Source organism: Gossypium raimondii, chromosome 5 (genome assembly GCF_025698545.1).
Source record: "Gossypium raimondii isolate GPD5lz chromosome 5, ASM2569854v1, whole genome shotgun sequence".
Classification (NCBI taxonomy): domain Eukaryota; kingdom Viridiplantae; phylum Streptophyta; class Magnoliopsida; order Malvales; family Malvaceae; genus Gossypium; species Gossypium raimondii.
Window position 1 is genome coordinate 1277483 of NC_068569.1, and position 23318 is coordinate 1300800.

Sequence of the window (23318 nt, forward strand, 5' to 3'; positions counted from 1 at the left end):
GAACCGTAGCAATAAAGATAAAAGAAGTTGACCTTTTTTCTGGGTTTCTGGTAAGAAAGGTCAAGAAAGTGCATTTGAGAAACGAGAACATTGAAAGCAAGATTTAAGCTTTTAACAAAACGTGGGGTGAGGACTGAGGAGTATGTTTCAATCATGGAAGGCAACTAGGCCAAACTTGGGGTTGTCAGTTTGTGGAGACAAGAAAGACACATCAAGATCTCGAGAGTTTTATTACCCATCTCTTTCTCAATTCTCTTACATTGCCTTAATTGTTACTATTATTTACTGTCCACACCACACATGGGAGATAGCAGAGGTTTACCTCCTAGAATCTCTCTTCCCCCAAAAAAATTGCTCCGCAATAAGTGGATATTAGAAGCTTTTTGCTTTTGTAAAAGATTCAGGCACAAATGGACACAATTTCACCTTTTATGGAGACTGAAAAGGGATACCTGAAATGTCCCCAAGTCAGTGTGGGCACACCATGGCAAAGCAGGGGGGGGGGGTGAAAAGAAAAGAAATTAGTTCATGAATTGTCGCTACGTTATAATAATGTCTCATGTGTCAGAGCAATGGTAGCGATATTTCTGATTTGAGCAGGAATGAGTTATTGCACAAGAAACCGATACTCATTTTGCATTATAGGTAAAGGGATCTTAATTTTCTTTTCTTGTGTTACATTAATCCAGCAAAAGCCATGTTTTATATGTGATTAATGAAGGTAAAAATACCATAGACGTCACTTTATCAAGAGTTAATATAAAGTTTATTCTTTTTACTTAAAAAAATAAGTAATTTAATTCATATATGTTACATTAAAAAGTTAATTGGTTATTTTTATTAAAATTTCATCTATTTTTACGGTTAAAATTGATGTGGTTGATGAAATAACTAGACAATTACACGTGATGTGTCACATATACCTCATGTTAATATACAAGATTGGTTTTAAATAGTATAAATGAACAAAATTTTTAATGAAAAGATCAAATTACTCATTAATCTAATGTACTAATTTACTCATTTTTTTTCGTAAAAGAGCTCAAATGCATTCCAACTAATAATATAAGAATCCTATATTATTAATGTAGATACCAAACAATATTGATGTGGACCTGTGGTTGACCATAATATTAGCTCTGACTAATCCCTTTTCCTTACCTCTTGATTAAAAAAATAGATCAAACATTTTAAATTCTATTTTTGAAATCATGATTTATTTAATAAAGCAAACAAAAATCTAATTAGGTTTTTGATGAAATGATTTTATTTTCCTTGCATTTCTAAAAATCTAATTATTTTAAACACACTTTTTATGGCATTTCAATTTATTAAAACCGTATCTTTTATATACTTTTTCCGCTTTTTTCAAAACAAATATTTTCACAACAATCTTAATCTTTAGGGAGAAGAAACATATGCTAAAGGGCATATATCAAAATGTACGAGGCTCTTCCATTATGGGGTTTGGGATAGGTCAGATGTACGCACCTTATCCTTTTGCAAAGAAGCTTTTTACTACAACTCGAATCATAGTGGAGCAATGTCGTTGCACAAAGGAATAACCATTGATAACTACCCAAAGCAACCAAGTATCCATAGCAAGTATTAGTTGCAGGAATTTTGGTGAAATCAAAATTTGGCAACTTCAAAATTTCTTTATGAAAAGTTTTATATATATATATATATAGAAGAAACTACTGTTCTTTATAATCAACCATTTTCTGTGTTGGGTGACATTGAAAAGCAAAAGAGACCCTGTTCCTCTTATACGCCTAAATGCTTGCCTATTTGTGCAGGGAGCTTTGACCACGGAAGATATTCATGTGCGCTCTACACTATTTATCTTTGAATCAAAATTTTGTAGAAGAAAAGGATAATAGTAATTAGCCATTAATATTATTATTTACCTCCAGTATGAGGCTCTCAAGCAGCGGCCATGTGTCTATTTTCCTTTGAGTTTACAGTAGGCGTACAAACATGATCCCAAAAACCCAAGAGATTGGCCGAGTACATTCATCTAAAAGCAAGAAACGGGAAAGTATCCCAGGTTATTACGGGTCCTGCAAAGATAAACTTCGACAAGGAAAAGGAGCCCATACTCACCAAATCAAATGGAAGCCCACCAAACAGTAGCCATCCCAATCCAATAGTGAAAAGATCCTACCACAGTACAATTAGCTATTAGGCGTCACCAACATGCAAGGGAACAAATTAAATGAGAGGCTGAGAAAAAGCATCTATTGGACCAGTAGGACATTTTGAAGGCATGATACAGACCAAATAAAACCATTATTTCACATGGAAAAACATTTGAACCCCAAGTTTATCTCCATCAACCCCACCCCTTCGACCCTTCCCCTATTCTATAGAACTCTGACCTCTTTTAGTCTTTTGTAAAAAAAAGGAAAAGCAAAATTGTTGCCATGCAAAATTGTTAAACCGTAAGAGTTGAAGAAACACTCTTTTTCCTACTGTGAGATGACTTTTATGGACATAAAAATCTTGATTAGTGAACTTTATGGACATTCAAGAAACTTAAGCCCAGACAATTCATTACTGCAGCTTAAAGTTGGTTTAGACAGACAACTAAAAATTCCAGGCACAGTGATCCAGTGATCTCCGGAATGATTCACCTCATTTGAGTCTTCTTTCAACTCCCCTCCCAAAAACACTTCTTCCCGTCCAAACATAATAAAAGATTCCTTTTAGTGACAAAACATCAAAGCCAATGACAAATATGTCCAAAGCAGAACAAGTGATCACACCTTCAAATTGCCACATATTGTCTGTGTCAAAGCTGAATTGAGTGTTGTATTCAAGAATACATAATAATTTATTAGGAAAGCCATGATACAAGAGAGAAGCATCACAACCTGCACAACGTTAAAATGATTAACATGTAAAAGAGTTTAAATGCTATAAAGTTTTTCTAATCTCATGTCATGATATCATTAGGGTCGGTATAATCTTGGCTTAACTTTAGAGAAGCTAAGAAATTTTGCCCAAATGAGTTAACAAAAGAAAGGAATTTGAAGGATAACAATTAAGAAAAACTTTGTTGCCAGGGAAAGCAATAAAAGAAAGACTGCATGACAAGCAAGATTGGTAATCGCCATCAACAAAAAGAAATTGACTGCATTAGCAAAACCAAACAATATTATAGCTGCAAACTGAGCAGAAGTATTAATGGATAGATTTGCAAAATAGCTAACAATGAATGCACTGAAGTATTAATGGATAGATCTGCAAAATAGCTAACAATGAATGCACTTACTTTCTCAACAACATCATGAGTAAAAGGAATTTAAACAGAGAAGGAGATATATTATTTTGTAAAAAGGAAGCACCTGAAACCCACTAGAATATAAATAAGGGAAGCTCATCAACGCTTCAAGGTCACCTTTGAATGATGTCCAAAATAACAAGATTGGTGCACAAATTATTCCTTCAAGAATCAACCAAAATTTTTTAGAAGTTCAGATAAAGCCTAATTGTAGTTTTTTATATAGATAAGGATATAAGAAAATTCTATTAGTTCTTTTATTTTACCATTGCACCACATAAGGCCAAAGCTAGTGAGGCCACTGGATTTACCTGAAAAGTTAGGAAATGCTCTCAAATAACTAGAAAGAAATTATCATTCCGTGAGAGACGAAGAGACAAAAATGGCTTAGTACCAATATGAGCGATGGAAGCAAGATATACTGCAGAGCAGATGTTTGCCATAAAAACAATGGAATAGCTATAGGCATCAAATGACAAGTCGCGAGCTCCAGCAACAAATGCACCAATTATAATTATCCCTACACTGATGAAATCTTTGGATTAGTCCATTAGAAAGTTATTAGTCACGCCTTGAACATTCAGATACTGATGCATAAAAGATAACATTTCATATATATAATTGCAGAACATGAAAACTATAGCTATCAATTATCAAACTTTCTATTGCAAGTGACACCCTGTTTTGTTTTCAGGCTTAAAATAATTTTTGCACCTCAAGCAAACTTGCCCAGTTGTCTAAACTTAAATCTTCCCATCAACCACATATTCAAAAGTGAAAATTCAAATGTGTGCAACACAAGAGAGCTCAAAATGGAAGGAGTGCTCTGAGCTTTGTGAATATGAAACCAATGCATTCTTTTTTATGATACAGAACTCTTTTTTTTTTCTTTTGGGGGGTTGGGGGTCTTTGATGGTGCTTGAGCTATGCTCAGGCACCAAGGTTAGCTGATGCTCATGGTGCTATGATGAAGAAATTTTAAGACATCCCAGCTGTCTAGACTTAACTCTTCTGATCAACCGCAGAATTCAAAAGTAAAACTTCAGACATGAGAGCTCAAAATGTCAGGAATGTTGTAAATATAAAAGCAATGAGTTCTTGTTTATGATGCAGAAATCTAAGAAATCTCAGTTCTCTAAGCAACCACAATATTCAATGAAACTTCATATGTGGGCAAGACATGAGAGCTTAAAGTGGCAGGAACCATTTGAATTTTGTAAATGTAAAAGCATTCTTATTTATGATGTAGGAGGTGCACGTACCACATAAACCAAATGCACATGCATGCAGATGCCTTAAATACAATGCATGACTGAATTGTTAGACGAATAGCATATAGAAGGGCTCCGTACCTGCCAATGACATATGATGAGTGTTTCCGTCCTGTCAAAAGATACTCCACAATCATGGTAAAAGCCACAGTAGTCCGCCTTAAAGTGGTGTACATAGGAACATTTATGCCACGAACGGATTCCATGGTGATTAACTTTAACCAGACAAGCAAGTAAAGGGAACGATTAGGAGAAAGATTAAAACTTCACCAAGCACGCATAAAGTGAATATCATACCATGTATAGCAAGTATGAAACTGCCAGAGGGAGGGTATGAACTAGTGTCCTCAATGGTATTAAGGTGATTGGGTTGCTTGTAACACTCTGTGGCTCCCCCTCTGAGAAAGAGATGATCTTCCAGCGTTTCATGGCATAGAGAAATGCACAAGAAGATAGCATCTAAATACACATAAAAGCAACTTCATTTATAAACTACTAAGATAAGGAAAAAATTTAATGTGTTGTGGTTCAATTGTCAAACTCCAAAAGTCAAACAGGGTGCAATGACTGAAGTCTAAATAAGATGAAAGAAATTAAATAGAAATTTGCGATACTGAATTTCTTAAATATGATAGTAATTGATCTGTTAACTGTCAAGAGATAATAAAACAACCAAAATACATGTAAAGCCTAATTGTTGACATCAATAGTATGCCCATGTTTTCTTAGGAGAGGAATAAAAGGAGAGGGGGTTGTACAAGGAAGGTGATTTGATCTTTCTCAAGCTCTTTTTCAACCATACAAAATTATAAGGAAAAGACACTACTAGTGTAAATCCATGATCCTTTACCTCGATGTATATCATTGATTTTTTCAAAAACTTCAACAGTTACTGCAGTTTGCTGATGGGTTGATCTAGTATCTTTTAATAGAGGATCGTTATCAATTAATTGGCAACTATGTTACCTGATTCTTCATTTCTCTACAGTACCCATGTCTAGCATCTGTGTCCAACTTATATTCGGAAATGGATATAGGGTATGATTCTTCAAATACAAGGGAAAACTTTAAAAAAGTTAAACATGCATGCTGGACACATACCTATATCAGATACTCTTCCAAGTCTAGGTAACATAGATTGGCAAAGTAATTTCAAGTAGCAAAGCTTTTCCCCGCTCTTTAAAACCTTTCAGTAGTGTCATGGGTATTTGAACCTTTATGTTATAGCACAAATGAAGAGTTTCTCTAGATATCATAGCAGGCTAAGCACTTTAAAGACCAGATCAGGATGCACATGCTGTGGAAGTAAAGGTAATGCAGAAAATGACAAACTTGCAGTAAACAGTGCCCAATAACTTAAAATTGGACAGAAAATGATATTTACATTACTGAAAAACTATAAGGGAGAGGAAATGTCAAATTGGACAATAACTTCCTGATACAGATAGAAAACGGAAATTTTAAGTGCGAGAGCTTCAACTTTTAGAATCTACTTAGGATTGAAATTGTCATCAATCAGTTCTTTGATCCATATCACTTGTTCTGCTCTGTTCATGAAACATCTTGGGAATATATTCAACTATATATGAAGGGAAGTTTAGCTGCTAGCAATTGTTTATGAAGAAAATTGTCACTGAAGATCTTAAAAAGGAAGATATGCTATAAGTCTTTCAACTGTTGGAACATTTAACTATTCTGCCGAGTATACTTAGGCTAGCTCAGGAAACCAACTTAGTAAGTGATCTACCTGGAAAAGTGTGATCACATTTACATATGGAAAGCTGTAAGAAGAAAGGGCTGCTTTGTTGAACAGAACCAAGAGAACTGTGGAGAGAAAAGAAAAGCATAAACGGAAAAGATAAATTAGTAGTGTTCATGGAAAAACACTAATTAATCAAAAACGGTAACTGCAGAGGCTGAAGGTGATTCAATAAATAACTAGAACCATTTATTTCTATTACCCTTGTGTCAAAATTACACATAAAGCCAAAAATCCTGTAGCTTACAAAAAGCACAAACAGATAAGCAAATGGATTCTTATAAATGGAGATAAATGAAGCGGCAATTATGGTCTCCCTCTCTTTTCTAGTTCATGAAGGAATCCTCTTCAATTACATAAAGACTAATTAAGAAGAACAAAGAATTCAAGACATTATGATCAGACGTAGAGAGAAATAAAGAGATAATAGAATAACAATACCACTTCCAATATAAGTGATTTTTACAAACTTCATTCAAATAAAACAAACCAAACATGGCAAGACTTTCTCAATACTACGGCAAAATTTCCACTAGAACTTTTGTCAGATTGTTACAACCTCGGTAACTCTCTTGAATAGCAGAAACTATTATATAGACCCTTTCCACCATGCAAGCTACACGTCGAAGCAATTGAATTAATACACATAAGATATTTTTCTGTCATACTTACGAGGGGATACAAATCTCGAAACTATCTACAGTTTATTTTTTGTCACGTTCAATAACGGAAAAAAAAAGAAAAAAGAAGATGACAAATCTTTCTACAAGCTAAAAGTATAGAATGAAAAGAATCTATGTATTAATCTGATTGGTGGCCTCCGTTAATATAGATTCAAGCTCAACACACAAATAGACAGTTATTCTACTCTATAATTCCTTCTTCCAAGTAGATAGCTCATTTGCAAAATCTTTGTAGGAAAACTCACAATTCTCCAATACATAGAATAGAGGGTACAACTTCATTTCAAGAACATTTATTTCATTCGATATATTATTATATAACACGATTTTAACCAAAAACTGTTTATAAAATTAGTTCTAGTTTAGTATTATCATTCTATACAAGTTTTCGTGAAATTTAAAAACTGTTTATAAATTTTGTAACGTGTCCATTTAACTCGATATGTTGAGCTCATGATTCAAAAATTCTGTTGACTTGTTTACATTCAACTGTAAGCTAGTGAGATTTTAAATTCCACGGTAGAATGATGATTTATTTGTTGTATTCAAAAACTCTATAACCAAACAAGTGATGAGAAAAAAAATAACAATGAAACCACCTACGTATGCTAACAAATTAAATTAACGAACATGAACTAGAGAAGGGAAAAAGGGCTTGAAAAAAGAAAGAGAATCTTCATAGGTGAAAACGCGAACAATCAAACAGGAAAAAAAATGAAGAGGTTTAAAATTTAGAGACCTGCACTGCACATGTAGCCAAGGGCAGCGTGCGCTCCTCTTCTTTTCCCGGGCAAGACAACGGCGGTTTCACGTCGGAGTTCAATTTTGGAGGGATCAGTTAGTGGCAAACCTTCTTGCTTAATGGAAGTCATGGCCGAATTTTCGAATTCGCTTTCTGTTCGAGAAATGGAATGAGGGAAGAGAAGATTCAGAGTGACAGCAAGCATGAGAAGAAGAGTGTCCTCTTAGTGGAGCGAAAAGCGAAAACCATAAAAAGGGACTTTTGAGTGGGCAGAGCCCGAGAATGTGTTGGACTGAGGGTCCACATTAAGTTAATCCCCCGGTCCCACCCAAAGATATAGATTTTGCTATTAAATGTTCTTTACTTTATTTTATAAAAAATATTAAATAATATTTTTTATTTACTTTACTTTCATAAGAGTGTATGATTGTAATTCTTAATTTTTAATTTATAAGTTTTAATCATATCTGATTTTTTTACATTATATCTAGAATTTATAATTCTTCTTCAACCCATAAATAAAAATATTTCAGTATACTAAAACTCAAATATTTCGCATTAACAATAATAATCATGTCAATCGTGGTAACGCTCAATCAAGATAACTCGTATTTTTAATGTATTGGTAAATGAAATTAATATTATATGTAATAATATTTAAAATAATATTAAAGACTTATTATGAAAAAATCTATAAATAAATATTCTATTTATGAAAAGAAGGTAATTTTTTTGGGGAAAAAAACCAAAAACAAACAAGGAATGTGATGATTGATGTCACAATATTTGTTTGGATCTGCGCTGTGCTTTCCTTACCTGTCAACTTTCCATATTTTTAAATGTTCATTGGCCAACTATGGATACAGCATTTCCTTTTTAATGGTTGGGACTCGGATGATAATTAAAGAAATTTTAGATTTAGATTTAGATTTTAAATTTATTTTGATTATGCGATTTAAATAAATAATTGGGTAAATTTTATTTATGATGACAATATATGATAATTGCATATGGAGTAAGTTTAATTGTAACGCATTTCTCGGTTGTATTTCTTTAATTGCTGGGATATGAATATTGAACGTTGGATTTCTTCTAGTATTACCAAGTTGGTAAAATGATTTAATAATAATTGCACTTTAACAGAATATATCTGACTCAAAAGGTTACCATATTGAAACTTTTTCAAATCAAATTTAACATTGTCTTAAACATTAAAAGAAAAGTGTTTGTATTAAAAGATAACTATTTTGGTATTTGTGTGGTATAATTATATTTGTCATGTATATAATATTTTAATTTTATTTAAATAATATATACTAATATTTATTAAATATAAATTAAACAGTTGAATTTTGAATAACATTCATCTATTCATTCGTTAAAAGTTATCTGAATAATTGTTTATATAATATCAATTTATATTTATATTTTATTTAAGTTTTGTATATATTTAGTATAAATTTACGTATCATTAGACTAACAACTATCAGTTATTGATAACTACTCTAATAATTACTGTTAATTATGGTTGTTATTCAGTAGTTATTTTGTTTTATCAATTCACGTTTGTTTGTACATAAATACAATAGTTGTATTTTCATAATGAATAATATAGTTTTCCTTCATTTTCTTTCAGTTTCTCAATTATCAAACACTGATTTTCTTCTGTTAAATGGTTGTTGATCATATAGTTTATAAAAACATTTTGGATAAAATCTCACTAAAGTCGGATAAGAAGAAAAATTTAGGACTTTAGGGTAGAAGCTTGAAGTTTTATTATGCGAGAAATTGGTATTTATTAGTGTAATGGTTCAATTAATTATTTATATATAATGATTGATTGTAAATTCTGTCTCGTTTTTCATCATTTTCTTACAATAAATATTATATATAAAATCGATATTTAATGATTCAATTAAGATTTTATTAGCTTAACAGGTTTTTTTCCAGCTCAACAATCATTTTACTTTAAATTTGGAGAAGAATGAGTTTTCACGATAAGGTTTAAAAATTGGACATAGATGTCAATTTTGATCTTATAAATCATTACCAGTATCTTTAATAAGCCTTGCAATTCAAAAGTTACATGTGTTTTTTTTCTTTCAACTAGGAACTACTATGAATTATATATAAAATAAATTGTATCTAATTATTTAAATTTTAAAAAATCATCTAAAATGTTTTTTTATTGTTGTACTTACGTGAAGATTTAATATTTTAAAATAATAATATTGTTATAAGCAGAGGCGATTCTAGGGGGCTGGCATGACCCCGGCCCCCTAAAATGAAAAATTGTCATTTAAGCTCTTTAAATATTTTTAAAATTTTAAATTAGTAATGGAAAAAGTACATTTTGCCCCCTTAAATTATAAAAAATTAATTTAATCATTTAAAAATTATAAAAATATAGACTATAAAAAATTAAAATTTCATTCCGCCCTACTAAAAATTTGTTCTAACTTCTAACTTGATTATAAGTTATAAATTTCGCCACCATCATTTTGTTAATCATAATCTCGTTAACAGTAGCATTTTGTTAAAATTTAAGTCTTGTGAATATGCTTACGTGCACACTTTGGAACTTCTACCATTTACTTTGCTAATGATTGATGTTAGTTGTCTCGCACATTGGATTTTGCCTAACCATGGCGTCTCTTAAGTGATCAACTAAAACATGATTTATTTTGTACACATGTCAATACCCATGGCTAAGAGAGGGGGCTACCATCACATATAAATACTTACCATTAGTCTTGGGATGACCTTAGGTCTAGGTGTAGCTAGAGGGGCTCGTAGGTCCCAACCCCTTAAAATAATTTTTTATTTAATTTATTTAAAATTTTAAATTAATAAAAGTAAAATTGCACTTTAATTCACTAAAAATGATAAAAAATTAATTTAATCATTAAAAAATTACAAATATATAAACTATTAAAATTATGAAATTACATTTTTACTATCTTAAAAATTACAATTTAATTTCGCCCTTGCTTAGGTCTTTTCATCATACCTCATATGTAGTAAGAACACCACCTTTATCTATGACTCTCCACATATTTTCTATTTCATGAACCATCACATTTTCATTCTTTACATATTTCTCTTGAAGATATAACACAAAAATAAAATGTTCTATATAATACTAAAAATTTTATCACACGCATTTGAATGTGGAAACTAAATATTTAAGACACAAATGCTTGTTTAAAATAACATACAATAAACAATTGAAAATATAGTTTGAAACTAATTATATAATTGGTGTAGATAATAAATTGTGTACATTGAAACAAAAAATGTGTAAAATATATTAAAATGAAATATTGATTGAATGGTAAATTCTAGGCTTTAGTAATCCATTTTATGCGATTATGCATCTTTTAACTAGGTTTTGTTAAAATGAAATGACTAAAATATTCTCAAATAATATAAATTTTTAATTATGGAATGACATTTTCGTAATTTCTTGACCGAATTGGTGACCGAATTGAGAATGATACCAACTCAGTTAATGGTTTAATAAATAAGTATAGATAAATTATTAATATATTAAAAAGTTCATAATATTTTAAATATAATTATAATACAAATATATATACACTATTTTTCATCTAATTATTTGAATCTATATTTATACTATTTATTAAATATTTTACTAAGTTGGTGTGACCCTTAAACCTTCTCGTTTAAAAATTTAAGAGAATATTATTTTACAATTAAAATAAATTATATTATTCAAGGTAATTTAATCTTTTACTTAAAAATCAATAAAATGTATAGATAAAATTCAAACTCGAATTAATTGGATTAATAAAATTTTAATTTATAACTTATCTCAAGCTTTATTTTAATATTTTAATTTTTATTATACACACTTTATCATCTTAATTGATAGTATCTATATATAAATAATTTGATTGAGTTGATGTCACAAGTTGCTCGAAACACCGGCTCAAGATTGATGTCAACATTATGATAATTTTTTTTTCATTTTAACATTGTACATATTTCATATGTTATAATTAATTAGTTTCACACCATACATTTAATTATTTATTATATATTATTTTTAAACAATATTTATGTTTTAAATTTGTGATTTTCACATGTAATAGGATTTTTAGTATATATTAATATATTTATTTTAAATTTGTGATTTACGGGTTATCATTGTATATAAAAAAGTAGAAAATATTGTAAAAAGTATAATATTTTACTCGTATATAGTGAGGAATTAAGGTAGATAAACAAAAACGGGAGGATGTAATCTAATTGCCTTCCTCTGAGAAACTATCCACGAGTCTCGTTCACGAGGGTCGCACCATGATTCCGCTTGCTACTCCTCCTCGCCTCCTCTCCCTCGTCCCTTCTCATTCCTTCCTTCGAAGTTCGAAGCTAAAAGATAATAGTAACAGTAATAAATTAAAAAATAAAACAGCTAAAAAACAAGGTTTATCCTTCCCTTAAAAATCACTACTAAACGAGAGATAGAAAAAAAAAAAAAGAAAAATCCCTAAACGATGCAAGAAACAGAGATTCACGATTTATCAGATGACGCCGATTACGCCGCGTCTCAGCAACAAGTAAGCTAAATGAAACAATATCACATTCACATTCACATTCAACTTCATCCCTCTGTTCTCCTTTTTTATTTAATTGAATTGTTTTTATTCATTATTCATTTTTTTTTCTCTTTTTGCGCGATTCCATCACATAATTAGTTGTTATTTTTATTAGTTTTCTTGAATTGATTTCTGGTTTTGTTGTTTTTAACTCTCTCTTTTTTGTTCGCAGGGATCGGCTAGCATGATGCGATGCGAAAGTGGAAAAAGAAGCTCGTCAAATGAACCGGAGGGAGCCGAAGTTGTTTATATGAAGGATAATGTTACAATTCATCCTACTCAGTTTGCATCTGAACGGATTAGTGGGAGATTAAAGCTAATTAAGCAAAGCTCTTCTCTTTTCATGGTAATAATCAATTAATTCTCAAGCATTTGTATTTACTCATGTCATGTATAATTTTTTAATTATAATTAGCATTGATGAATTGAACATGCCATGAAGATTGTTTAGAGCTTTGATAATGCTATTTGCCTTGCATCATTTGTTCCGGTTATTTGTATCGTCAAATAGTTATAGGATGTGTATCATTTTAGCATATTTTATCTGTGTTTTGCTGTATTTGATTGTAGACATGGATTCCATACAAAGGGCAAAGTACAAATGCAAGGTTGTCTGAGAAAGGTTTTCAGCTTTGGACTATTGATTCGAATGTCTTATGCACTTGTTAATTTTTTATAGATTATATCATTCGCTGAAAATTTTGTTGAATGGTTTTATCACACAGATATGAATCTTTATACCATTAGGGCGGTACCATTTGCTGATGTGAGGTCTATTCGAAGACACACTCCAGCTTTTGGATGGCAGTACATAATCGTTGTTTTGTCATCTGGTAAGGAACCACAAACTATACTGTTTTTATGGCTTGTGGTATAAGAGGTCGTGATTGTTGACCTATGAAGTTCTATGTTCTATGTACATATGATGTTCAGTTGGTCTTCATGTGAGTGGACAAATATATTTTAAATACAAACTAATTTATATGTTTAAGGCCATATTTTTAGAGATATGTTTTATAAAATCTCTTAGGATATTTTGATGAAAGTATGTTGCAATTGGAGGAGCCACTTTTTAATGTCATATGTTGTATAATTTTGCTTGTGTTGTGCATATGTAGGGAATTTCATCAAATGATAATAAAGGCGGTGTGGTTTCAATTGTACACCGATATTGTGCTCAGAACACTCTTAAAGGAAGATAGTGGATTCTACTGCACATTATGTTGTCTTTGGTTTTGGGACCTTCTGAATAGAACCAATTAGTAGAGAAGCTGATAATTTTTTACTTTTATAGTTTTTTAATCAGTTTTTTAAGTGATAATTAGCAAAGTATTTGGAGATTTGGTTCCTATCTTCTTCTTTTTTCATTCTCTCGCTTATTTATTTCCCTCATAGAGTCTGGTGCCTTATATGAACGATGGAAAAATGAGAGGTCAAATCATTGGACAACTTTATAACTAAACTGAACCAACCCAAAGGAGATACTGCATGCAATAACCTGGAATGGTTGATCATGTAATGAAAATATGCATAATTTGAAAATGCTAAAGCATTGTAATAGGTATCATATATCATAAATAGCTGAAGTGAAGCTTTAAGAAAACTTGTGTCTCTGTCATCTAAATTTCTTTATAAGATTGTGTAAAAATTTCTGCTTTACATCTCTATTATGTCTTAACAGTAAATCTTTTCCCTGGACATTTGGAAATTTATTGGGATTTAGGGTTGTTGGTTTGGTTTAACCATATAAAAATGTAATTTTTGTATTAATGCTTTTCTTTTTAGCATACTGGTTGCTTGGCTACTTTTACCTGAAAGTTGAAAAGACTACTAGGCACAGAAACTTCTGAGTGCTACTGCGACATATTTGTGCTATAGTGCTATTTCATGCATGTAAATGCTCGGTAAATGTCCTGAAAAACCACTTATTAGTTGGCTAGTTGGAAATGTATAAAAATACTACTATTCATTCTACTTGCTAGTCTTTGCAATTCCTTTTGATGATTGCTAAGAGATGATGCAATGGTTTAACCCCATGGATTTATTTCCATTTTTTATTTAAAATCTTTATCTTTACATTTTGTTTCATTTCTAGTTTTATTGTCTGCTAGCCTTTACATTTATTAAAAAAAATAATTGTTTCACAGGACTTGCATTTCCTCCCCTTTACTTTTATAATGGAGGAGTTCGAGAGTTCCTTGCTACAGTAAAACAACACGTTGTCCTTCTGAGGTTGGTTTGTGCTATAGATAATTTTGAGTTCATGATTAAGGTTTTTACAGTCCTTGCTACAGTACCTAGACCAAGAATGTAATCTTGAAATTAACCAAGTGTGGTCCGCCTTATTCTTTCTTATTAAATCTAACGGGAACACAGAAATATATGTAAAGGAATTAGGTTACTAAGAAAAAAAAATCATATATATTGTAAAACTTGTCCTAATTTTTGTTTGTCTCACAGAATTGGTAACCGTACAAGTCATTTGGTTTTGAAGTTTGGTTGATTAAATCTTTTTATGCTTGTTTCTATGTTTTCGTACTGAACTTTCTTTTCAGTGATGACCTATAAACTAAAATCTTAGTAGATATGGTAGATTGTTGGACTCCCTATTATGGGATTTTCCTTGATTCTAGAAAATAACAATGGTTTTTGCATTATTTGTTTCTATAGTATAAGTCTTGATTTTTCATCATGAAGAGTTTGCTACGATAGAGAATTTTTCTTTTGTCAAATGTGCCATTTTTTTGTTAAAAAACGTGTGATTGTTAATTAATAATTACTATTTTTAATGGTAATTGTGCCATGAAGCCCTTTGCCTAAAATGAAAATTTTCTTGCATGTGTCTGGACTTTGGACATAAGCTGAGAAGGGTTTTTTAAAGGGAAGAATTTTAGTGATATAAATACATATATCTTCATACTCATTTGATTCTCTCAGTTCTAAATCTTCTCAGTTCAAAAGAATTTTTTTTTGGAAACATTTAGTATTATGCTTCAATTATGGTCATACATTTGAATATTTTGGTGTTATTTCTATGTCTTTAGTGGACAATTTAATACTAATGATTTATTGTTAGATTTCTTTGAGGTTCTTATTTTTCATCTTATTTTCAGGTCGGCAGAACATGCTAATGTATTTCTTGTGAATGACTTTCAAAACCCCCTGCAGGTTTGTGCATGCTAAGTTACCTGCTTGGCTTGTTTTCACTACAAATTTCTTTAGGTAATTGCTACATAGTTCATTAACTTTTCAGCAACAATGTTTCCCATAGCTTTGGTCCAATATGGGAACTAAGGAATACTATAATTGGTGAATATGTTTTTTTTCTTTGTAAAGGTTAATTTTAAGTGCAGTTCTAAGTGTCATTGTGCCAACTAAAATTGTCTTATCTGCATTTTGTTGTTTTCAATTGGTGAACTAAGATTTTCTAATTGGATATACCATTTTATTTTGTTTGCATTTTGTTGATTGCTTATATACGGGTAGAGAGTTGACTTCATTTTAAACCTTCTAATTGCTCGTAACAGCGAACCTTGTCTTCCTTGGAGCTTCCCAGGGCAGTTTCCCTTTCAATTGTGCCATCAACGCCTGTTTCAGGTGGGGAGTCTGCTTCACAGGAAAATGGAGAGAGGACTGATGTTGATGTCCTTGATGGAAGTCCTAGTATTCGTCAGTTTTATCGAAGAGAAAGGCAAAAGGTTCATGATCCTGCTCGAGACATATCAATGCAACTTTTGGAGAAATTTTCTCTTGTAACCAAGTTTGCCCGAGAAGCAACTTCACAGTTATTTTGGGAAACTCCTAGCAATGCTTTTAGTCTTTTTGAGAGGGGAAGCTCTAACCTGTCTACCATTGATTCTAGTCAGAAACCACGTGATGATGTTCTGGAACTTCCTGTACCTGTTCCTCCAGATCCTCTTGAGGTAACTGTTTGTTCCCTTTGTCAATTATTTGCACATCAAAATAGGTTTGGGTTTATACATTTGGATTGCACTGTCAATTAATTAAGAAGCAATGGTACTTTATCACAGTAGAAAACTGAAAACTGTAATAAAGTTTATTTTCTCATTTGTCTATTTGTATGCAACCCTATCAGTAGTTAGTATGAATGTTACTGAATGAAATTTATTGTATTGCTAGTTTGTGTTGGAAAAGTATAATTTTCTATTAGATAAGTGTGCTCTAATGTGGTGTAGTTAAGAATGATAGATGGGGTGGACCAAATATTAATATGTATGAATTTTAACTTCCATAACCGTTGTGTATTATTGTTTCATTTTTGCAATAGATTTTACATCTCAAGTTGATATGTTTTTGTCTTTATTTTCTGGCAGTTAGACAAACTCTCGCTAGCATGGGGAAAACCCCGACAACCTCCATTGGGATTGGAAGAGGTAAGTGACTAGATGCAGACTTTATTATTTTGTGTTCTTATCTACTTTTCTTCATTTATTTTCGACATTTTTTTCTGATTAGGCTTCTTTGGGTCATACCTTGATCACCAGTCTCTTAGTATATGAAAGGGAATGGATCAGTGATACATTTTCCTTTTTTTTCTGTGCTATAGATTCCATTTTGCATGATCTTTGAAGTTACTACATGCTTTACATGTGTTCTTTTCCATGGCATCTGATTTATTATGTGATAGCTATTATACTATTCTTTTTAAATTTAATTGATTTTCAGTGGGCCACCTTCTTGGATTCAGAAGGGCGAGTGGTGGATTCAAAAGCTTTAAGAAAAAGAATATTTTATGGAGGAGTTGAACACAAATTACGAAAAGAGGTTAGTATTTATACCATGCAAGGAATTCTAAGTGGATTGATTATTCTGATTTAAAATCAATCTTAAACTTAGAGATCATACTTATGATTTAGGTCTGGGAAATATTATTGGGATATCAATCATATGAATCAACATATGCCGAGAAGGAATATCAAAGGTCTAACAGAAAGACAGAATATGAGATTATAAAAAACCAATGGCAGGTTTGTAGTAATTTTTTTCTAGTTATTATGCAGCAATATTTCCTTGCATTAGAGTTTATCAAATTTTAGTTTCAATGATCTGTATCTTTACAAGCAATCAAAAATTTTGCCGCTCAAAAAAATGGTTCTTCTCAGTGAAAGACACATTTGAATGATCTTTATTGACATGATACTTTTCCTTTTATTGCTTCTATGAGATGACTTGTTTGGTACTTGGAAATAGTATTTTTCTTTCTCACCTTTTGGGCTGCCTTAATGGTGCATCACTTGTTCCTTTTGAGGGGAATGGGGTTTGGAGAAGGGGCGGAGCTTGTGTTGACTTTGTGGTTTCTTTTACAAATCTATGTGCTGGGATTGTCGGTTGCCTTTGAGGTAGGTGTGCAACATTTTACCTAATTTGCATGCCTCCAAGACGTGCATCCAAATGGAGGGCGAACCAGTAAAGTGCTTCTTATAAAGACAAACACAGTTATCATGTAAGAGCAGCATATATGGTTTATTGGGGACTCTAAGCAAAATCATTGACTTGAAATGATCTCACCCTAGAGATGACATTTATTTTGGGGTTATTCAATGTTGGAAGCATAATGGAGAATGTAGGTATTCTAATTAAGAGTCCAAGTTATTTAGGTTTGTTTGTAATATTTGTAATTATCTAGGTTGTTTTAGATATTTTAGGTAATTTTGGTCATTTATTGTCAATTATCTTTTTACTTATCTTCTTATATTAGGGCTTTAGGGTTATAATTGGTACTTTACGTTTTTTAGGGTTTATTGATATTTTCTGGAAATTGAGTTGTGAATTTCTTGTTCTATGTCATGTACTCTGTTAATTATATTTCGTTTTCTGGATTACATGGACTAATAATGGAAAGCCCAAAAAGACAGTTATTGATACTTAGTTTTAAGTTGTTATGAGTATGGTAAAGTAAAATCTGTGTCATTGTGACGGATGCTTGAATAAGAAATATTGTACTAGGAAAAAAATCTAGAGCGAACATTTTTGGCTGTTATTTTATCTTTATCAACATTCTCTTCATTACAAAATGGGGGCAACTAGATGCTGTAAGTTAGCAAATTTCATTTTTAGGTTTATTCTAGATGTTATATAAATTCTTAAAGGTATAACTGCTTCAGCTTGCAATGCTCTAGTGACAAAAATACCTATTTGTGTTATAAGCTCAACATTATTCCAAATTCCTGATGTTTGGTTAGAATAATTTGTAGTTTATTTGATGGGACTTAGCAAGGTTCATGCAGTGAGTGTTCGGTTAAATAATGTTCTTACACCTGTTGAAACCATTGCCACACCGTTTTATCTGTTAGTTATCTCCTCATTTTGGAAAAACTTTCTTTTCACACGAAGCTCAGTACGAGTTTGGTGAATATTTTGGCAGAGTATCTCTCCTGAACAGGAAAAAAGATTTACTAAATTCAGGGAGAGGAAAGGCCTTATAGAGAAAGATGTGGTATGTAAGATTCACATGTTTGACTTCAGAGTTTTATATATTTTTTCTTTTGAAAAGTGTATTAGTGCAATTCTAACATTTTTAAGTTCAATGCATCCACTTTGTCTTTTTTAAGGTGAGGACGGACAGGTCGATCTCTTTTTATGGTGGGGATGGCAATGCAAATTTGAGTTTTTTACATAATGTTTTGTTAACGTACTCTTTCTATAACTTCGATCTTGGTTACTGTCAGGTGATTACTCCGGATATTCTTTACTTTTCTTTTTGTTGGTTGTCATTAATAAGTTGATTGCATTCACAGTATGCTACGGTTTTTATGTTGGTTATTTTATTTGATTCAATGAAAAATCTTTGTGTTATTAAATGCAACAAGAATAGTGGTTTAAATTGGATATTTGTGTTATTGGTTGAAAAAAGTGGACATGTATCTAAGTGGGTATCATTATCTAAAACTTTATTCAAAGTTTTTAAGGATAATTGAACATCTATGGTATAATTTTTTTTATATACGAGCATAATTTAATTGTAAAATGTTGTTTTAGGCTTTTTCTATTATTCTTGCAGGGTATGAGCGATCTGCTATCCCCGATTTTATTTGTAATGGAGGATGAATCAGAATCATTTTGGTGTTTCGTGGCATTGATGGAACGCCTTGGTCCCAATTTTAATCGTGACCAAAATGGCATGCACTCTCAACTTTTTGCATTATCTAAGGTTCTGTTTCCTCTCTCTCTCTCACAAAGTATTTGGGTCATTATGTTATTTGCTAAAATGGTACTAAAATATCTTTTACTCGAAAGATTTCTCAAAAAGAACATTTTCTTTGAGAAGCATGTATCTAACCTAGTAATGATACCATAAAAACAGAATGTAAACTAACTTTGCAGGGAAAAAGAGTGTCGGTCCTAGGATTACTACTTGGCTTCCAACTGTTACAATTTTTAAAAAAGTACAAGAGGAAGGATTGGCCCCTGGATCAATACCAGTACCAATCCTTCTGGATGGATTGGTATTGCAAAAAACAATTTTCAAACATCCCACAGCTTCTTCCTTTTTTCCCCAATCAACTCCAAACAGTTGTAAATCATTCCCTAGTTATAAATGGGTGCCTCTGACACTTGTATATATTTTTCATATTGTTTTAAGATTAATTTTCATATCATTCATGCTTATCTTATTATTCTACCTATGTTTAGCCTCTCTTTGTTGAGTTTAGATCTTGTAAACACCTGACCTTTTAAAGTTTCTCTTTTATCCACTCTCATATTCTCACTATTTTAAGCATGTTGTTTAAATGTCTCAGTATCGTTATTTTGAACTTTACCTCTATTTTTGCAGCTGGTGGAGTTGTTAGATGCCCCATTGCATAACTATTTCAAGCAGAAGGACTGCTTGAATTATTTCATCTGTTTCCGCTGGATTCTATTACAATTCAAAAGGTAAGACTCTTAATTCATATGTTGCAAATGCTTGATGTGACGTATTATAGTTTTAATCTCTTTCCAATTTTGTGATGATCTCAACATATTTATCAGGGAACTCGAATATGATCAAACAATGCGATTATGGGAAGTATTGTGGACACATCATTTGTCTGAACACCTTCATCTGTACGTATGCGTAGCTCTCTTGAAGCGCTATCGTGGGAAGATTATAGGAGAGCAAATGGAATTTGACACCCTCTTAAAGTTCATCAATGAACTGAGTGGTCATATTGACATTGATGTAACCCTCAGAGATGCAGAGGCTTTATGTTTATGTGCTGGTGAAAATGGCTCTGCTTGTATCCCACCTGGAACTCCACCTTCATTGCCTCGTGAAGATGGTTTTTTATTCAATTCTGAGCTAGATGATACAGTATTATAAATGTTTATCCCCAACAAGCTTACATGAAATGCAATTAACCGTTTTTCTCTTTTACAAAACAATGAACCTCAATAGATGAGGAAATGATAGCAGTATGTTTTCTTGACCCTTAAACGGCAACATGCCATGCATGAATTAGTTTCTATTTTCGCAAATAGATTATTTGGTGGATTTGTATTGCCGTTTCTTCACTTTTATTGAAGACCAAGAAGGTTCTATGTACTTTTAAATTTAGTTCTTACACTTATTTTTTGGAATCTAGTCTTTTTACTTTTCAGATTTTAAAATTCAACTCCAACTATTAATACAATTAAGATTATTTTGTTAACTTTAAGTGTCATTTTTAGTTACATTGTTACTGATTATTATTATTATTTAAAATGTCACATCAATAAATTTAACAAAAATATTATCGATGTTAATAACGAACTTGAATTTTGAAATATGAAAAATAAAATTATATTTTAACTTTGTAAACAGTCAGAGACTTGTGACATATTTTAATAGATTATTGCATATTATTTAGATAATTAATTTTCAGATTCCCCACATATAAGCAAATATCGAGGGTTGAAATAACGTTGATTATATTATTTAATTTAAAACATTGAATATTGTAGATTGTTAATAATTAATCAAATAAGTACCTAGTTATTTTAATATAAAACTAGAAGTTTTAAATTTAAATATTGAGGTAAGTTTTGACATTATTGTTTTGTTATCTTATGATTGCTATTATTTATTATTATTAACGGTGTGATGGGTGGCATCCTAAAATCATTTATTTAGACTTAAAATTTTAATTCAAAATTTACATCTAGTCCCTATATAATTTTTTCTTTTTAAATAATTTAATTATTTTTCTTTTCTTTTAACTTTCCTTTATTTTTTTTAAATTTTCAGTCTCTTCTTTCTCTCTAGCTTTTTTCTTTTAAATAATCATTTCATTACATTCCTCCCAAGCAAAGCAAAGAAAACTGCTCAAAAGAGAAAAAGGAAAAGGAAAAGTTAGAAGAAAATAAAAGAAAATGAATTAAATTGCTCAAAAGAAAAATACAGGGACTATATATACATTTTGTCTAAAATCTTCATTTGAAATGATGATATTAATGTACTATATCAGCTTATCGTCACACCAACAGCTCATTGACCATAACACAACAAATTAATAATGTAAGTCGTTATAAAATAAATTTTAGAAGTTTGATGATCAAAATATAAATTTAAGCAAACAGAAGTTACTAAAGATATAATTTACCCAAAACTTGTTGGTACAGACAAGTCATTTATTTATTTATTTTTAAATGAAGACAAGTCATTTATTTTTTGTTGAATCTAATTCAATGTTTTAAAACAATGGTGGAAACCAATGAAGGGATCGGCAATCAAACTTCAACGCAATTTAATTTGTTGGGACATATAAGAATGTGATGTTCCAAAAACATTTGTACAAAAATTAGTGTAGTTTGAAAATGGCATGCTTCCGAAATGGGTGGATCCCCTATTATCTACCTTGATTATCGCATTTTACCTGTAGAAGGTTCGTTGTTAATGACAACATTCACATGAGACGATGGCCAACAATTTAATGTTTTGGTCCACTCTTTTGCCCTGTGAATGTTTGATTTAGTAATCATATAAGAAAAAGACAAAACAAAACAACAACTGTATGAATGGGAAAATGGAGGTATACTATGCAGGCGTTGTTCTTCCTAAATTACTAGAAGCAACAATAAAGCATTTAGCTGTTATAACAATTGCCATTTGTCTTTGTTTGGCCAAAAGTGGGGTATTCTTTCCCCCTCATGTACTGTTAAAAGAGTAAATTAGTAGAGAATAAAATCAGCTTGTTGCTGACCTTTTAGCTAAATCGGTTGTGAAAGGAGAATCAAACTTGATACTGGAGCCTCTTTGTAATAATAAAAAAAAGGCAAACTATACCTCGTAATCATTCAATTATTGATAAGTTTTTGTTTTAGTCACTTGATTATAGAAAATAACTATTTAATTAACAACGATTCATGCGGAGATTGGTTTGTATATGAATAGGTTTTTCCAATATTCGAAAGTATTAAAGAAGAAAAATTGATGCTAATAGACCGACCCAACAAGATATGGTTGGTTGGAAAACGACCCAAAGCGTTAAATACTTGAAAAGATGTGTAATTCATAATTGAATTTGGGTCCCAAAATTCTCCCTTGAAAACTTTTTTTATCAACCTGTAAGTAAAATATTCTAGGCCTTTTGGTTGGAATTTTGTCCAAGGCTTTATTTTTAGAAAAGGACGGATGCCAAAAGGGACAAGAAGACACTACATTTAATTTGATTTAAAGCACTTCTGCCTTTTTTTTCTTCCTACGTTTCAAACATTATATGGTAATTGGTATATTATTTATTTATTTTATAATATCCAAAATTATAAGTCTGTCAATCCCACATTCGAATAAAAAGAAAGCATACATTTTTTTCATATGAGTCTGGGGATGAGAGTCAGTGAGAAGTGGGCAGGCCAAGTTCCCATCTCAAATATGCTTTTCCACTTGTAATTACAGAATCTTAGCAAAATCCAAACCGACAAATCATGTCCCCATCCCTCTTTTTGAACTCTACATTTTCATCTTACCCTAACCA

At 31.3% G+C, this 23318-nt stretch overlaps 2 protein-coding genes across 10 annotated transcripts; one reads left to right on the forward strand and one right to left on the reverse strand.

Annotated features, from left to right (window-relative positions):
* Positions 1–283: 283 nt before the first annotated feature.
* On the reverse strand, positions 284–7956 carry LOC105771396 (UDP-N-acetylglucosamine transporter UGNT1). Of its 5 annotated transcripts, XR_008196019.1 has the most exons (12): positions 7739–7956; positions 6305–6381; positions 4855–5016; positions 4639–4772; positions 3681–3811; positions 3553–3597; positions 3351–3448; positions 2769–2876; positions 2107–2163; positions 1911–2020; positions 1492–1575; positions 284–452 (listed from the first exon to the last, which is right to left on the reverse strand). XR_008196019.1 is itself a non-coding variant. In XM_012592847.2 (11 exons), the coding sequence occupies exons 1-10, from the start codon at positions 7944–7946 to the stop codon at positions 1946–1948; spliced, it is 1095 nt and encodes a 364-aa protein (XP_012448301.1). In that variant the 5' UTR covers positions 7947–7956; the 3' UTR covers positions 1141–1575; positions 1911–1945. The 5 variants fall into 5 exon arrangements, 4 of the variants coding, with proteins under 4 accessions (XP_012448301.1, XP_012448299.1, XP_012448300.1 ...); XM_012592847.2 differs by lacking the exon at positions 284–452 and having other exon boundaries at positions 1141–1575; XM_012592845.2 differs by lacking the exons at positions 284–452; positions 1492–1575 and adding an exon at positions 1622–1833.
* A 4040-nt stretch (positions 7957–11996) lies between these two features.
* Positions 11997–20916, forward strand: LOC105769166 (uncharacterized). Of its 5 annotated transcripts, XM_012589623.2 has the most exons (15): positions 11997–12324; positions 12536–12709; positions 12934–12985; positions 13089–13196; positions 14511–14595; positions 15477–15531; positions 15891–16286; positions 16698–16757; positions 17050–17148; positions 17241–17351; positions 18749–18820; positions 18936–19052; positions 19385–19534; positions 20159–20259; positions 20356–20916. In XM_012589623.2, exons 1-15 carry the CDS (start codon positions 12262–12264, stop codon positions 20684–20686), a joined length of 1974 nt encoding a protein of 657 aa, XP_012445077.1. In that variant the 5' UTR covers positions 11997–12261; the 3' UTR covers positions 20687–20916. The 5 variants fall into 5 exon arrangements, with proteins under 5 accessions (XP_012445077.1, XP_052487141.1, XP_012445079.1 ...); XM_052631181.1 differs by lacking the exon at positions 18749–18820; XM_012589625.2 differs by lacking the exon at positions 11997–12324 and having other exon boundaries at positions 12599–12709; positions 12934–12971.
* Positions 20917–23318: the final 2402 nt, after the last annotated feature.

Coding starts and splice junctions, on each gene's coding strand:
- LOC105771396 (XM_012592847.2), bottom strand. CDS start 7,946: ATGCTTGCTGTCACTCTGAATCTTCTCTTCCCTCATTCCATTTCTCGA. Junction 3,449..3,552: donor TGGCCTTATGTGGTGCAATG/GTAAAATAAAAG, acceptor TGATTCTTGAAG/GAATAATTTGTGCACCAATC. Junction 2,021..2,106: donor GTGGGCTTCCATTTGATTTG/GTGAGTATGGGC, acceptor TCTTGCTTTTAG/ATGAATGTACTCGGCCAATC.
- LOC105769166 (XM_012589623.2), top strand. CDS start 12,262: ATGCAAGAAACAGAGATTCACGATTTATCAGATGACGCCGATTACGCC. Junction 13,197..14,510: donor AATCGTTGTTTTGTCATCTG/GTAAGGAACCAC, acceptor ATTGTTTCACAG/GACTTGCATTTCCTCCCCTT. Junction 18,821..18,935: donor GCCTTATAGAGAAAGATGTG/GTATGTAAGATT, acceptor GTCTTTTTTAAG/GTGAGGACGGACAGGTCGAT.